Here is a 17,590-nt window from a genome sequence, read left to right on the forward strand (position 1 = left end):
TGAGCATATAGCCTGGGACTAGGAGACTGTCAGAAATCGGGATAAGAGTCTAGGAATATTGACAGCTGGCATTTATATAGCATTACCTGAGGGTGTTCTGGGTGCTTTATGCACGTCTCTTTGGATCCTCACCACAGCTCTGGCAGGTAGGCCCTGTTTTTATCTTTATTTTGCAGATGAGGAAACTTAATACAATCCTAAATAATAAACAAATAAAAAAACAAAATCATAGAAACAATTGATGATTATGTGAAGGAAAATGGAAATGATGAAACAACATACCAAAATTTCTATGATGCAGGAAAAACAATCCTTAGAGGAAAAATTATTTCTCTATAGATATAAAAAATGTCTCTAAAAGTACATGCAAAATAGAAAATGAGAGAATTAATGAAATGAATATTCATTTTAAAAATTAGAAAACCAACTACACAAATTATTCTCTAAAATTGAAAAGAAAATCACTCTATGAAACTCTTTTAAGAGAAAATATAGTCCTTATAACTAAATCAGGGAAGTATAAAGCAAAGAAGTATAGACCAACATCTTTGATTACTATCAATTCAAAAATTTCAAGTAAAATTCTGTCAAAAAAGAATACAGTAATTCATCTAAATCATTAACTATGATTTATATCTGGATTGAAAGGATGGTTCAACATTAGGAATACAACCTGTGTAATAAATTATATAAAAAACAAAAACAATGAAAAAGCATTGACAAAATACAACATTCTTTTATGCTAAAAAACTGAAACAGAAAAACCCCTTCCAATGTGCAGGCATAGAGAATTTTTTTTAACAGTATCATAAAAATAATATCTAAAAGTAAAATCAAGTGTCATATTTAATGAGGAAACACTAGAAGTTTTTCCAGTAAATTTGGGAATAAAACAAATATGCTCACTCCTCCACTGTTATTTGATATAGCTCTAGGAATGCTACCAAATACAATAAGACAAGAGAAAGAAATTAAATATGTAAAGGTAGGCGAAGTGGAGATAAAACTATCCCTATTTCCTGATGACATGATGTTCTGCTTAGAAAATCCTAGGGAATCAGCAAAGATGTGGTGTGAGATAATTTATAGCTTCAGTAAAAATGTACCCACAAAAATAAACAGCATTTCTGTATAATAATAACAAAACCAAAAGGCAATAATAGAAAGGGAACTCCTATCCAAAATAACTACATAACCCTGATATAAAGCACACAAAATATTTGTGTACATCCAGTTTTAAAGTAGCCCTCAGAGTAATAAAGAACAACTTAAATAGTTGGTAGATTATTCAGTGCTCATGACTGGGTCATGCCAATATAGCGAAAACGTCAATACTATTGATGAATGTACGGTTTTAATGCTATACCAATAAAACTATCATAGGTGTAATTTAAAAAATAAAATTCATTTAGAGAAACAAAAGATCTAGATAGAAAATTTAGGGAAATAATACCTCACACTGTATAATAAAACAATAGTCATCAAAACCATTTGTTTTAAATCCCTCTTCCCTGCCCCCCTCCCCAAAATAGATAAGTGGAACAGACTAACAAGGGAGAACCAGAAACAGGGGAATTCAATAATCTTGTATTTAATCAACCTGAACACATAAAATACTTAGGAAAGAGCTCCCTATCTGATAGAGATTGTTAGGAAAACTGCAGAGCAGACTGGCAGAAAATAAGCTCCAGACCAACATCTTATGCTTCATTCTGCAATAAATTCAACATAGACATATGACTTAATATTACAGATCGTCCTTTAGGAAGATGAGAAGATAAACAGATCACACATTTTTCACAGCCATGGATAGGAGGTAGATTCATAGGCAAATAAGAGATAGAGGCAATCCAAACCCAGAAAATGGATAATGTTCATTATGAAATTGAATAATATTGCTGTATCTAGGTTAAGAAAGGAAGTGTTTGAATGGGGAAGAAAACCCTTTGTATCAAATTTCTCAGATAAGACTTTGGGATCTAGGACATATACAGAACTAACAACTCTATGTAATACCCCAAACAATTCCTGAAAGGATAAATAGTCAAAAGGATAGAAATCAAAAATAGTCATGTTTGAAAGAATGTTCCAAATTACTAATAGATCAAAACAACTTTGAGGGTTAACTCCATACCAAGCAAAATGGTGAAGGTGACAAAAGGTGGGGATTGTCAATTTTGGAGGGATTATGGGAGGGTGATATAATAGTAACAGTAATACCTTTTGTATAGCACTATATAATAATAACATTTATATAGTGCTTTGAAGTTTGCAAAGCAGTGTACGTATGTTATCTCATTTAATCTTCACAACAACCATGAGGCAGGTGTTATTCTCCTCATTTTATAGATGAGGAAACTGAGGCTTCCTTCCAGAAAGGCTGATCCTTTTGACTCTGAGACAGCTAGATAGTTCAGTGGATAGAGCACTGGGCCTAGAGTCAGGAAGTCCTGAATTCAAGTTCAGTCTTAGATGCTTACTAGCTGTGTAACCCTGGGCAATTCACTTAACCTCTGTTTACTTTAATCTACTGGATGAGGAAATGGCAAACCATTCCAGTATCTTTGCCAAGAAAACTACACGGACAGTATTGATGTGCTATGTTCCACAGGGTTACAAAGAGTTGGACATGACTGAATGACTGAACAACAACAACCTTTTGAGTCCAAGTCCAGCACTAGAGAAGCACACTAGTACATTGTTGGTGGAGCTGTGAATTAGTACAATCATTAATGGAAAGCAATTTGAAATTATGCAAATAAAGTGCCTGAAATGTCCTTACTCTTTGAGCCAGAGATTCTAGTACTAAGCCTCCAAGGAGGTCACTGATAAGAAGAAAGTCTCCATATACACCAAAATGTTTATAGTAGAACAAAGAACTAGAAACAATGTAGATGACCATTTATTAGGGAAAGGCTAATGAACCTGTAGTACATGAATGTAATACATTGTTATAAAAAATGATGACTGTGATCAAAACAAAGAATGGAAAGATCTACATAAACTGATGCAAAGCCAAGAAAACTATCAAAATGACTACAACAATGAAAAGTATAAAGAACCACCAAAAAAATCCCAAGGATAATGTTGCAGAGGCACAAAGAGCAAGCATGGTCTCCAAAGAATAGATATAATAAGATATCTCCTATTTCCTTCTCCTTTGTAGAGATTGGAGATCCATGGGTATAGAATCTTACATATATCTTCAGATGTTTTCAATGTATTGGTTCGTTTTGCTGATTTTTCTTCTCTTCCTCTTTCTCTTTCTTTAAAGAATATTCTTTGCTCGCTGGGATGGTTTTCTAGGAGGACAGAGGGAAGGCATACTGGGAGATTGGAGTAAGCAGAACTGAGTCTCTTGTGGAAGCTGATGTTCAAGGTGGTGGCAGTTGTTTGGCCCACTTGGTATATGCTGCATCCTGTTTCTTCCTTGGAGTACATGACCACTTTGACTAGCCTGACTTGTTTACTTATCAGTGGCTTTTGGTTAGTGTTGCTGGCAAAGAGAATGGCAGGGCTCATCTCTACTGGGGTGCTCTCCTTGGACAATGGCTGAAAAGCCTAGACTTGAAGGAAAGCTAGGGCAAGGGAAAGAAGAGTATTTTTTCCCTAGGCACAGAGATGGATCAGAGAGAATGTGATTGAACTGGAGGTGGCAGTTTTGACTGCCTGGCACATGCTATCCTCTTTCTCCCTTGGGACACATTATTCCACATGAAATTCTAAGTCATTTGGACCTCCACCCGAATTCTGTGCTTTGCCCCCAGTACAATACTGGAAATATTCAAAGTGATGGAACAGGTAGACAGGCATACTAATATACTTTTGGTAGAGCTATAAATCGGTCCAGGTTTCTGGGAAACAATTTGTGATTATGGATAGAAAATGATAAAATTGTTTTTAGCTTTTAAACTGGTAATCCTAGTATTGGGCATATTTGTCAAGTACAGAAATTTTTCATTTGTACCAAATATATAGGGCAACACTTTTTATGGTGGCAAAAAGGTAAAATAGAATTAGAGCCCATCAGTTGGGGAGCAGCTGAGATAAATCATGTAATCTGAGGATAGTGGAGAATTGTTGTGCCATAAAAGATGATGAATATGGAAAATTCAGAGAAGCATGAGAGCAGTGTGAACTGATGTAGAATGTAGTCAGTGAAACCAGGAGAACAACACTATCACAACAATCTAAATGGAAGAACACTTAAAAAAAAAAAACCTCTGATTAATTGTAATAAGTCTCCCCAGTCCAGGAGATCATCTGATGAAACAGACATCCTGCTTTTCAGTAAAGAGATGCGGAATGCTGGTTGTAAAATGTTGCCTGCATTGCTAGGGCTGTTCATTGACATTGGGTTTTGTTCCATTGTTTTTCTTTGTTCTGAGGGAGGGTATATCTGGAAATGACTGGCTATAAAAACAAAAGCCATCATCAAAACAATTGTTTGTCATTTCCTTCTCTGGATCACTTTTCGGATGAAAAATCTTGAGGCAAACAGGGGTAAGTGACTTACCTAGAGTCACAGTTACTAAGTGTCTGAGGTTGGATTTGAACTCAGATCTTTCTGTCTCCAGGCTAGGCACTCTATCCACTGTCCCAAATAAGCATTTATTAAGTGCTTAGTGTGTGCTCAATTCTATGCTAAGCTGAGGATACAAAAGAAACAAGGCAGTTTCTACCCTCAAGGAGCTTATATTCAAATGGGGGGGGGAGGACAACACTTAAAAGGAAATTGTAAAGGTGGTGTGAAGGGAGCAAGCATTTAATAAACACCTACTGTGTGCCTGGCACTGTGCTTTACAGATATTATTTGATGCTCAAACCTGGGAGATAGGTGCTCTTTCCATCATTTTACAGATGAGAAAACTGAGGCAAACAGAAGTTGTGACTTGTCAGTCACTCAGCTAGTAAGTATCTGAGGCTGGATTTGAACTCAAGTCTTCATGGTCCCAGGGACAGCTCTCTAGCCACTGTGCCATCTAGAAGTGCCCTCAAGGGGACATGATGGAGAAGGAAAGCCAGAAAGTCAGGAGTAGTGCCTAAGGAAGAGTGAAGCAGGGAACACGGCTAGCCTGGGGAGTCCTTCCTTGAAATGGCAGTTTAGGAAAGAACGACCCATCAGAAGAAGGGTCACAGTGGCAGGATACAGGCCACAAGGGTGGAGGAATTTTACAGGAGGAGGAAGCTGCTAGTGTTTGGTGGTCAAGGCTACTTCCAGCACAGGAAGGCTGCTGGGAAATGGAGACAGAAGTCTAGTCAGTAGTGCTGACCAGACAGGAATGAAGAGGTGAGTTACAGGATTAATTAATAATTAAAATTCCTTTTCCCCTCTAAATATAAATATGATTGGCAAGAAGCTAACCCTGCAGTTTCAGTTTTCTCACCTATAAAATGGATAGAAATACCAACATTAGAGGGCTTTGTTCTTGTTACTTTTTAGGAAAGTGCTTTACAAACTTTAAAACCCTTTATAAATGTGGTTTATTCTAATATTTATAAAACTGGTCATGAATACCTTTGGTGTTGTAGCTCTATTACTTTATTTTTTCTATAGCTTTTACTTAGCTCTCTAATTGGCTTTGCAAATAGCCTTGACATAAAGTAAGTAACTCAGAAGGAAACCAAGTCAGTGTTTATGTATTTTGTAGTGTATGACTCTTCAAGCTGAATCCCCAAAAGAATCAATACAGCCAGGTACTTACCAGGTATAGCACTTGTTGGAAAGACAGAATTGTAAAATAAAACAATGGCATTGAGCTAACTATGGCTGGGCACTTTAGCAGCTTGCAAACACTTTTAACTTTGACTCTCCTGATAGAAAATTTCCTTCTGAGTTATGGAGAGAATCTGTTATCTACAATTGAAACTCTGTCTTGTAAAGTATATTTTTAAGTAGGAAATGAGACTAAATTTGGTATGTTTGGTGACTCTTGTTTGTGAACTGCCCACCTCATGTTGTCTTGGTCAATATCCCAAATTTCTCTGACTCTACTGTCTTGCTGAGTGAAGAAAACATTTATTAAGCTCTTTCTAGTATTAAAAATTGGGACCCAATACCACTCCTGTCCTCAAGGCAACGTATAGAAGAGAGTAGTGGCCAGAGAAAGGAGTCACAGGGATGCTGAGTGGAGCCATAGGGCAATCAGTTGTTCATTGCACCATTTCCAGAAGCAATGCTAGTATGGTGATTAGATTACTGATCCTAGAGAAAGAGGTGGGAAGAGTTTGTATGTAGGAGAAGTTGGGGGAGGATAGAAGAACAAGTTGGTGAGGGTCCACATGTGTGGCAGGGAGGATGGCAGAATATCCCACAATGTGTAGGGTGGATTAATGTGAAGTATGATCTGGAGCCAGCTAGAAATAGTCAGGTGAATTTGCAATCAGTTAACCACCATTTGGTTAACCACACTCAGCTCTGTGCAGGTGGAAGGAGGGAAACAGGCATTTATTATGCACCTACTAAATGCTCACACTTTACAATTAATATCTCATTTGATTCTCACAACAGCTCTGGGAGGTAGATGGTATTATTACCCCTATTTTACAGTTGAGGAAACTGAGACAGGCAGATGACGTGACTTGCTTAGGGTCTAGAAAGTGTCTGAGGCTAGAGCTGAACACAGGTTTTCCTGACTGTAGGCCCAGAGCTCTATCCACTGATTCACCTAACTGCCTAGGAAGTTGGAATGTGTGATCTCTGAGATTCCTTGCACCTCTAAATCTCTATAATTTTAATGAGAAGATTAGAGAAGCAGCAGCTGTGAATAGGACACTGGACCTGGAATCAGAAAGACTCCTTGGAAAATGAGGGGGCTGAATTTGTACCTCTCTCAGGAGATTTCCTGTTCTAAATCCCTGGCTATGGTAATTGTAGTCCAAGAAGGCTTCTAGAAAGAGATCAGTCTTGAATTGGATCTTGAAGAATGAATGAGAAATGGAAAGGAAGAGAGCCTGTTCCAAACTGGGCCAACAGCACTGGCAAAGGCCTAGACAGGGAACAGCAGAAAAAGCAATGGAAAGCAGTAGAAAATAAAGTTGTAGAGATATGACACAGTCCAGTTTTGGCAGGCCATGAATACCAGGCTTGAACTTGATGCTCTAGGCGATAGGGTCCCATTTTAGAACATAAATAGCCCTGTTTGTGAAAGATAAATAAAGCAACACTGTGCAGTGAGGATTGAAAAGAATTTGGAGAAAATAGGAGGGGTAATCTCTCTCTGATCTTCGAAGGGTCTGAGCAATAATAGCTAATGATACCTGGCATTTATAGATTAAGGTATGCCAAGTGCTTTATGCATGTTATCTTAATAGGGCCTTTGAATAAGAGAGAGTCGTACCTGTGGAAGGAGAGAAGGCTTGATTTGATAGTAGTTAGTTGAGAAGTTGAGGGAGGGGTCAAAGATGACTAAAGCCTAGAGGAGGGAAAGAATGTTGAGGGCACTGAATCCAAGAAAAGTTGGTTTTTGTTGAACAAATGAGGTTGGTTTGGAGCATTTTGAGATCATGTCCTGTCCTCTGATCAGGGCTGGAAAAGACTAAAGGCCTAGAGAAGCCTGTAGTAATCTGTCCTTTGTTATGTTACAAAAATGAAGATCTGCCATGTCATCCTGTCCTTGGAATCTCTGACCAGATTAGAATTTGAAAAAAAATATATATATTCTTAATCCCCTGAATCATCAGAGCCTTTGACCTGACCTAGAAAGGGAACATCCTTAGTTTTTCAGAGAAGTCACCTTCCTTAGCATGTGCCCATATTACCAATGTTCTTTTTGGTGCATAATTCAGAATCATAATTAAAGCCTGTGTGCATTGGTTCCTTTGTTGCCCTGGAGTGTCTCCATCCTTTGTTCCATCATTACTATAACTGCAAGTTGGAAATGGCTTGAATGAGAGAGTTTTCTGATTAACAGGGGAATCTGTTGGCTAGACTTTCTCTTCAAGCAAGCTGCTTATAAAATAATAAATGTCTCTGACAGAATAGGTAAACACTGAATATTATCTTTTTCTGCAGCCCAGATAGTGACTTGTCCAAGATCCTATAGGCAGTAAGTACCACTGCTGGTGTTCTTGGCCATGTCCTGAAGCTCCAAATTCAGCCTTCTTTCTGCTGCACCATGTTGCCTCTCGTGTCAATCAGATGTGCCAGGAGCTGTGGAACTGTTGGGAATACAAAAAAAAGCAGAAACCAGTCCCTGTTCTTTAGTGAGGGGTGAGGTGAGTGGGAGTTAAAGACAGGAGGAGAATGTGCAGGATGGTAGAGGATCAGTAAAGCCAAGGGGAAAGACTTAAGGAGGAGGAGGTGGTCAGCATTGTCAAGTGCTACTGATGGTCAATGGATGCATTAATAGTGTTCCCGTAAAGAGTACTTAAAAGTAGAGATTAAACCAAAAGTATATCCATTGTGAGATTTTTGTGTTTTCTCTTTGTTTACTTTGCATTAGTCAGAGTCAAACATGAATCATTACTTTGAAGTCTATACAGAACCAAAAATTAGGAGTTAACTGAAAAGTGTAATTCTTACTTTTTCCAATACAAACAACTTGGAATAATCGATGACTTGAATTAAACCAAAACTGGGCTGAAATTCTATCTGGAATGATAGTAAATTTAGCAATATTAAATAAGAATAAATGAAGGTTAATTATAATTAACAGTGGTACTAATAGTTAAGTGAAAAATATAAATAATAATAATAACTAGCATTTATATGATTACTATGTGCCAGATACTGTGCTAAGATCTTTATAGATACTATCTCATTTGATCTTCACAGTAACCCTGAAGGTTGGTGCTATTATTATCCCCATTTTACAGTTGTGAAAGTAAGACAAACAGAGGTTAAGTGATTTGTATAAGATCACACAACCAACAAGTGAGGGCAAATTTGAACTCAAGTCTTCTTGACTTCAGGCCCAGTTCACTATCTACTGTGCCATCTATTTTCCTACAACTCGCTAATGTGAAAGGAGCTTAACATATATAAGAAAAGATCAATTTAAATTAAAACATTTTTTTTATGTTGGAATACACTACTGGTCAGAAAAAAAAACAACTGAATATGAAAAAGTATTTATAATCTTAAAGTTAAAGATTTAATTATTATACTTGAGCCTTTGAAACTCATTCCAAATATATGTGATTATTTGAACACATTCTCCAATCTATTAACAAGAAGAAAGATACAATTAAAATAAAAAACAACAATCTTTGCAGTTTCACACCTCAAAATTGTCAAAGATGACAAAAACTGGGAATGGTCAATGTTGGCAGGGCTGTGGGGAGATGGGCATCTGAGAATTGGTCCAGTTGTTCTGGATATCAATTTGGAATCATGCAAGGAAAGTGTATGAAAACCTGTCTGTAGCCTTTTATCCAGTGATCCTGCTACTGGACGCCAGGGATGTCCAGGACGGAAATGAAGGTGTCTGAGTCATCCCAGAGTATTTAGAGTTGCAACCCTTCTGGTGTCAGTGTGCTGGAAACAAAATGGGTGTTAGTTGAGAAACGGTTGTAAAAATTATGGTCTATGATTGTAATGGAATATCACTTAATAGGAAAGAACAAATAAAAGGAATTCAGAGAAACGTTAGAAGATTTGAATGGACTGATGCAGAGCAAAGTAACCAAGAGTCCAAAGAGTACTATGTACAACAGAAAGGAAAAAAAAATTCTCTAAGAAGTCAACACTCCCAATAATTGAAAAACAAAACCCCAAAATGATGGTCCTATAGAATAGATAACATAGCATAGTGCCTGGTTATACAGTAGGCACTATATAAATATTAGCTGTTATTATTACTGTTGTCATGACATCAAGATATGGAACTGCTAGAACAGAAATGTTGTGTCCATTGTCTGATACACCATGTTGGCCATTCTTCCTTATTTTTTTCTTCCTTCCCTTGGAAGGTTCAATTTGGAAAGGGAGAGAGAGGAAATTTCCCATTTCCTCCAAATGACTGATAGAATGACAAAAGACATCAGTAAAACTTTTTTTTTAGAGAGAAACTCCATTTCACTGTTAATGGAGTTGACTTATGATAATAGTTGTAACTTTTTAGCAGTTTGACTCATTCTTCTCCTTAATATAACCAGAGTCAGGCTTTCCTATATGAGGTACTATTTTCCTCAAACTGGGAACCTCCTAAAAATTTCAAATTTAAAAACAGTTTGTGGCAAAAGGACTTTACCAATTCTTGGCAAACTTGAAGTTCATTGCAATTTTACTGCGCATGGAAATCTTTCCAAGGGGTGGGGTGGGGGAGGGGAAACCACTCTGAAGCTAAATTCAATCTCTTCTTCTCATGTGACTCGAACATAAAATAATTTGAACAGCCACACATGAATCTGGACATTATTTTCAGTTGTTTAGCACTTCAAAAGCTGCTTCAAGAGAGAATTGTTTTGCCTATTTGTGATTCCAATACAAATAAACAGAGAGATTTGGAAAATTTGCAACAGGAAGCAATCTCATTTCTAAGTAACCACTAATCTTGTGAACAGAAATTCAAGTTTTGTGAACAAAGGAAAAGCAGCCTCTTTTTAAGTTATAAATATAATCTAATGCAGTAACTTAACATTTTCTCCCTATTTTGGGGTAGAATTAATAGAATCAAAGAATCTTTGTGTTGTGAAGGGACCTTAGGGATTCCAGCCTCCTTTCCAGTTCAGGAATTCCTTCTCTGATATCCCTGATGGGGATATAGACAGTCTCTCTTGGACATTTTGAGTGACAAGGTTCTCTATTTTACTAGATGACTTATTCCAACTAATTCATATCAATGTGCATTTATTGAGAGCCTACTATGTGTCAGGCCCTGTTATGCACTGGGAAATTCTTGCCTTCAAGAACTTATATTACATTTCTGAATAACATTACTTGTTTAAAAATGCTTTATTTTATTAGGAGAGTATCTGCTTCTTTTAATCTTATATATGTAGGGTATAATCTTATACCCTATATCTTATATAGTTCAGTCATTTGGAGCTACATATATTTAAAAGAGCTGTAATAAAAATAAGCTTACTTCCTCTACATGATAGCAATTTTCAAATAGGTTAAAGGCTATCCACATTTCCTCAGTTCTTCTCTGAGTAGCAGCCCCAGGTCATTTAACTCTTCCTCATGTGACTTGGCTTTCACACCTTTCATGGTCTTGGTCATTGATCTTTAGATACTCTCTAGCTTGTCCCAGTCTCCATTGGAATGTCATACTTAAGGCTGATCATATACTCCAAGTATAGTCTGACCAGTGCAGAGAATAATGGAACTATTACTTCCCCATTATCCAGTATATGCTTCTCTTAATGGACCTGAGAATTAAAATTGCTTTCTTGGCAGCTGTATCATGGTGTTGGCGATGTTGGATTTGCAGTTGACCAAAATCTCTCTGTCTTCTCCCATATGAAAGGCTATTAAACTAGATCCCTTTTGTGCTTATGCAGTTAGTAATTTTTTGAACCTAAGCACGGGACTTTGCATTTAACCCTAATAAATTTTATCTTGTTGCTTTTGGCCCCTTGTTGCAGCCTGTTGAAATCTTTTTGAATCTGGCTTCTGGCATCTGTTTCCTTAGTTATCCTGCCTAGTTCTGTACATCTGTGAATTTGACAACCAGTGTTTTGTGATTTGTGATAGCATAGCCACCTTCACAATCCTTTTTGTGCAGAGTCTCTTTGTGGAGGGTGGTGGGGTATATTTTGTTTTTGTCTTTAACAAGAGACATCAATGAAAGCTAAATATCTCATATAATTGAGGCAAATGAAAAGAGATTTTTAGTGGGCTAGTGGGAACAGATGATGTCATAGGCAAGGGAAACTCAAGTCTGGGAGATATAAAAGTCCTTTCTCCTTTAGGGTTATGGGATGCTTTTAGAAAAGATTTGCTGCTTCTCTGTGCCCTCTGAATGGAAGCTTGTTCTAATAATGCACAACTGAGGAGCATTTCTCTCTGTTGTGGAAATCATTGCCATTATCTTTGGAAAGGTCCACAGTTGTTTACTTCACTGTGATCTGATACCACTCTTAATTAGGATAATAGCCAACATTTATAAACACTTTAAGGACTACTTTAACTGTATTCTTTCATCTTCTCTTCACAACAATGCTCTGGGATAGGCACTATCAATACCCCCATTTTACATATGAGGAAACTGAGGCAGAGAGAAATTAAGTGACTTGCCCAGGGTCTCATTGAGTGTCTCAGGTAGGATTCAAACTCAGTTCTTACTGACACTAAGTCCTTCAACCATGCCACTGAGCTATCTGATGCAATCTTCAGAATGTTTGCAGTTACAGAATACAGTGCTAAAAAGCTCATTCGAATGTCATTCATTGCATAACTTAGTTTTAATTCAAGGTTCTGTTTCCCTGATTGTAAGATTTAAATTTCTTTGAGAAATCTTCATACAATTCACAGAGCATACTTTTCTCCGAAATTAATTTGCTTTCCTGATTCAATGTCACCAATTTATAACTTGAAAGATACGTGGTCAAAAGCAAATTTGTTGTGAGAATTCATAGGTTCAAAGAGCTAGCCCGGGAAAAGACCTTAGAGGCATCAGTTCAACTCCTTTGATTTATAGATGAGTAAAATGGGTCTAGGTGGGAAAAGAAGTGACTTATCCAAGGCCACACAGGGAGTAAGGAGCAAGACACCAGAACAGGATTTCAGAACTCAAGATGAATGACATTTCTAATGATCAGAAGAATATTAAAGGATTTTTTTATGAGATGACTGTTGGTTGGAACAATAAGCACATTAATAATTGTTCATTTTCTGTTTTTTCACCAGATGAAACAAACCTTAATCAGGTCCCAATTTGCTTGCACTTACAAAGATGACTTCTTGGCCGACCACGAGAGATGCAGTAGCAAGAAGCATACCTCAGGAGGGCCAGCATGTGAACCTCACCTGCAAGATGCCCTTCCTGGTAACAGCTGTCATGTTATCTGAACAGTTCATAACTCACTCTTGAGATAATAGTGGAATGGAGAACAAAATAAAACAAAGTATTTTAAGTGATGTGAAATTTATCCTGAAAGCTTTCATTTCTTTAAATGAAATAGAATATTGTGTTTTGATTAAGTGAATTTACATAACAGTTTGCAAATGCATAAAGAATCCAACTTGAACTTTTGATTGGTCTTAAACTTCACTTGTTCTTAGAAACCTTCACTTGACCCTGATGTCTCTTCAAGCTGGCCTTCTAGAACTGTCTTCCCTTTTACTCCCAGGGTTCTAGAACAAGGATTCTTAGCCTGGCTTCTGTGTATAGATTTCAGGATTCTATGAACTTGGGGAAAAACACATCTTTATTTTCATTAACCTCTAAGTGAAATTTAAAATTTCAATTATTCAAAAACATGATTTGGAGTGGAATTCCATCAGTTTTTACCAGACTATCAAAGGGTCCATGACACACAAAAAAAGTCATGAATCCCTGTTCTAAAAAGAAGAGGCCATGTTACCTATCTCTGCTTCTTAATCACCACCTTGTTATCTGGCTTCACACCCTACCACCACTCCATAATATTGCTCTCTCAGCAATATTATGTGATCTCTTAACTGCAGAACTCAATGGCCATTTCTGCCTTAAGGTATTTATAATATTTGGCACCATATATTACTCCCTTCCTCCTGGATGCTCCTTATTTTCCCCTTAGCCTTAATGACTGATATTTTTTGTTTCTCCTTCTACCTTTCTGGACACCCCTCAATTACCTTTGTTGGATTATCATCCATCTCTGACCCTCTAAAAGTGTGTGTGATCCAAGATACCACTCTGGCCCCTATTCTGTCGGTATACTTTTTCCCTTGGTGGGCTCACCTACTCTCATGGGTTCAGTTATTATCTTTAGGCACACTATTCTCAGATCCACAAATCCATTCCTAATCTCTCTTTGGGACTCCAGTCCAGACGCTGATTCCTGGGTGTTCAGTTGACATCTTAAAAACAATATATCCAAAATGGAATGTATTCCTTTTCCTCAAGAATTTAACTTCCCCAAATATGGTGTTTTACTTATGTATGACCATGTTTTATCTCCCTAGACTTAATTTTTTTTTATGCTTTATTAACTTCTGATTTACATCATTCATTTCCTCCAGATTTTGAGTTACAAATTTTCTCCCCGTTTTTCCCCTACCCACCGCCCCAAAATAGCAGTCCCACAGGACATCCCCTCCTCCAATCTGCTCTCTCCCATATTTTCTCCCATACCCCTTTTGACTTTTGTAGTGGATCTCTATGCCCCATTACCTGTATATCTTATTTCCCAATTACATGTAAAATAATAATAATAATAGTATGTATATATATATATATATATATGTATTTGAATATTTGATTTTAAAACTTTGAATTCCAGATTCATTCCCTTCCTCCCTTGTCACCCACCCTTACTGGGAAGATAAGCAGTTCAGTATAGGTTGTACATGTGTGGCTAATGCAAAACATTACCATAGTAGATATATTGTAAAAGACTGACTATATTTCCCTCCCTCCTATCCCACCTCCCACTTGTTCTATTCTCTACTTTGGTCCCATCCCTTTTCAAAAGTTGGTGCTTCCCACTTCCCTCCCCCCCAGCCTGCCCTCCCTTCCATCATCCCCCCTCTTATCCCCTTCCCCCTCTACTCTCCTGGAGGGTGAGATACCCTATTTAGTGTGTATTTCATTCCCTCCTCAATAGGCTTAACTTTTCAATGGGGAATTACAAAATAAGAGATTCTTTTAAATAATGTGGTAATATAGAGTAATATGAGAAGCAACTTGTTGTTAGTGGATAGGGAGCCAGCCTTATAGTTAGGGACATCTGGATCCAAAGTCTGCCTTTGTCACTTATTGATTAGATGACCAGGGGCATGTCTTTTTACCTCTTATTGTCCTAGGCAGCTCTCTGCTAAGCTGCAAGTGATTTGCCAGTCTGCATGAGTAGAGAGAGTTTCCATGCTGGAAATCCCCTTCAGCAGTGAATTCCTAGGTCTAGATTGATTGAACTCCCTCCCAGTCCCCCAGAAAGTAGGATGGAGATGCTACTACATAAAATAAGATTCACTAATATTTTTAGTTTTGTACTAAATTCTGTGACAAATTTAATTTTTAAGATTAATTGCAAACTAGTACAAAGTCATGGAGAGTTGAATATTTAAAATATTTTTTGTAAGTAACCTTTGTGACTAGACAAAATTATAAATTGATTGTTTATTAAAAGAAAGTATTTTGTTGAGAACCAAATTAGGCGATGTAAAGAGATAAGAACTGAAGACAGAGCAATTTGATAGAGGTTTGCTTACAATATGTACTCTCTCACTTTGTAGCATTCCTATTTAATCAGCTGACTGGGTTTTATATAAAGAATGTTTGATGAAAACATATAACCTTTGAATGCAGTAACCTACTCTGAATTCTTCTGGGAAATAGTACTGAATAGGTATTTATTTTCCTTTTTTTTCCTTTTTTTTATACCTCTTGCATAATAGAAGGCACAAGTTCATTTGATGGAGTACCAACCCTTGGAACAAGTTCTGGAAATATTCAGCTGGACAGAAGTAAAAATGAAAAATTATCCAAAAAATCAAGTGGTCAGACAGGAAACAAGGGCCCCAAGAGGAAACAGGTGGATTTGAATGGTGAAAATGGCCTCTGTGACTGTGAAAATGAACTGTCTTGGCCACAAATGGGTAAGATCCCTAAGACATCGAGCATTATTCAGAATAAATCAAACCAAATTCTAGCGAGATCAGCAGTAAAAGGCAGCAAGCCAGCCCCCAAGAATAAACTGATTGCAGGGCAGGCAAAACTAACTCAGTTTTTTAGACTCTGAATTTGTCTCACTTGTTCTCCAGGTGTCAGTATTAGTCACTAAACAAAAACCAAGTCCTTAGTGAAAAGGTCATTGACTATCACCTTTGGAAAGGTCAACATGTCAAGTATACTAGTGCTCTGTCCGATTGAAATGTAGAATGTAGAAGACATCAGTCAAATAGACAAATGAGTCATGATTGTGCTGGATTCTCACAAGGTTTATTATACAGCAAAATGGTTACATTTCATTTACCCGGGAAAAATCTCAATCATTTGTTCCAAAATGCAAATACTGACCACATGTACATTTATGAAGCACAGTAAATTTCATGTTTTGTTTTACTGGCATCTCAATAGCTTTGTTTTCTTGGGAAAAGATGATGTAGGCCTGCAGGTATCAGATTTGCCAACAAGGTCGATAGACTCTGCCCAGCATGCACCTGAGCACTGTAGGAAAAAAAAAATTCCAAAAGTTTAGATTGTTAAAAGGATTACATTACAGTGACTGTAGTAGAAATGCAAGAATGATTAGGTTAATGTAATAATTCTGAGTGGCCAGAATTGCTCTAATTTAATCAGTTAACTTATTGTGTGCTGAGTGCTTTATATTAAAAATTGTATTTTTACAATTGCATTCTTGTCTGATATTGTTGTAATTATCTATTTCTATTTTTGATAACTTTTAAGATGTCTGAATTGAATAAATAAAACTACTCACTGTCAAAATCTCTCCTTCCTATTGGAAATTTAACTGAGTTTTCTTCATCCCCAATCTCTCTCCTTTCCTGTGTTGATTCAATGTTCTGAACACCATTGTCAGATGGAAAAGCCACTGATCCCTTCAGTGCAAGATAAGGGAGCTGCTTAAGGGCTAGGTTCAACAGCAGACCACGGTTTAAGAAACTGTGTTTGGAGCCTATGTTCTGTTTAAAAGAAAAAGTTGAATTATATTTCAGCTTTCTTATTATAAAATGAAAGTGTAATTTTGTGGTAGAACATGTGTATGTTAACTAGTGACATCTGTTTAATTTTTGTTTGGAAACACTTAGATGAATGGTGTTCAATAGGACTGAAAACCTTCCAGGGTATATAACATCACATTGATAATATTGAGGCATCAATAGTACTCTATTAAAGCTGTAACTATCAGTTATAGATATTTTTTGTTGAGCTTTAAGAATACAGGTATGAATGATTTAAACTCCTGTTGATGTTAAGGAAAATGAAAGTGGATACTGACTCATACCTTTGGGTTTCTGCTCTCCTCCTCGTTGATAAAGCCACCCTCCTCGGATTTGTAATGTTCAAGGGAAGGCACAGCTCCGGATTTCTCTGCAATATCTTCCTTCTGAAGGGCTTTGCCCAACCCAAATGGATTTAGTAGCATGTCATCCTCAATAGTTCTCATGGATTTCGATGCTGAAAGCAAAAATGCCTGGGAGAAGAAAGACAAAGTTAGTATGAGCAGATAGGATGAGAAACCCATGCCTGTTATTCTTCCACTGTTTGCTGTTTGTCTAGGACCACGCAGGTGTTGATAACTTGTGCCTTGGAAAGAAAGCCTTCTCGGTTGACATCCTTCCTTCACTATCCCTACCTTTTATATGTTTTCCCTTGTGAAGAGACCACACTTCAAGGATTAAATCTATCATTTTTTTTGAGTGACTCATCAAATGAGGACACTCACCTTTTGTGTAGCTAAAACATTATATTGTTTAGGTTTGGGCATTGTAGATTTTTAATCTTCAGCATGAATTTTCTCAGAGTGTGATTAAAAT

The 17,590-nt window shown here is 37.1% G+C and overlaps 2 protein-coding genes across 4 annotated transcripts in view; one reads left to right on the forward strand and one right to left on the reverse strand.

Annotated features, from left to right (window-relative positions):
• Positions 1-16,556, forward strand: part of PARPBP (PARP1 binding protein) — a 74,602-nt gene extending 58,046 nt beyond the window's left edge. For 2 of the 3 annotated variants that reach the window (XM_069095252.1, XM_069095253.1), the window contains 2 exons: positions 12,797-12,935; positions 15,488-16,555. In XM_069095252.1, coding sequence (XP_068951353.1) covers positions 12,797-12,935; positions 15,488-15,831 — 483 coding nt within the window. In that variant the 3' untranslated portion in view covers positions 15,832-16,555. Of the gene's footprint in view, positions 1-12,796; positions 12,936-15,487 lie in introns of all 3 variants that reach the window. The other variant, XM_069095254.1, reaches the window with a different exon arrangement.
• PMCH (pro-melanin concentrating hormone) lies at positions 16,210-17,389 on the reverse strand. Its single transcript, XM_069095258.1, has 4 exons — positions 17,361-17,389; positions 17,059-17,329; positions 16,531-16,735; positions 16,210-16,259 (listed from the first exon to the last, which is right to left on the reverse strand). The coding sequence occupies exons 1-4, from the start codon at positions 17,387-17,389 to the stop codon at positions 16,210-16,212; spliced, it is 555 nt and encodes a 184-aa protein (XP_068951359.1).
• Between the last annotated feature and the right edge of the window lie 201 nt (positions 17,390-17,590).

This window comes from Petaurus breviceps, unplaced genomic scaffold (genome assembly GCF_028583685.1).
Source record: "Petaurus breviceps papuanus isolate PSGF00001 unplaced genomic scaffold, PetGlider_PUasm1.0 225, whole genome shotgun sequence".
In the NCBI taxonomy this organism is placed as follows: domain Eukaryota; kingdom Metazoa; phylum Chordata; class Mammalia; order Diprotodontia; family Petauridae; genus Petaurus; species Petaurus breviceps.

What these genes read in the sequence shown, in the direction of transcription:
- PMCH (XM_069095258.1), bottom strand. Translation starts at nt 17,389, where the DNA reads ATGTCAACCGAGAAGGCTTTCTTTCCAAG. An exon ending in GAGAAGGCTTTCTTTCCAAG is followed by an intron (nt 17,330 to 17,360) that starts GCACAAGTTATC and finishes GCGTGGTCCTAG; the next exon opens with ACAAACAGCAAACAGTGGAA. An exon ending in AGGAGAGCAGAAACCCAAAG is followed by an intron (nt 16,736 to 17,058) that starts GTATGAGTCAGT and finishes TCTTTTAAACAG; the next exon opens with AACATAGGCTCCAAACACAG.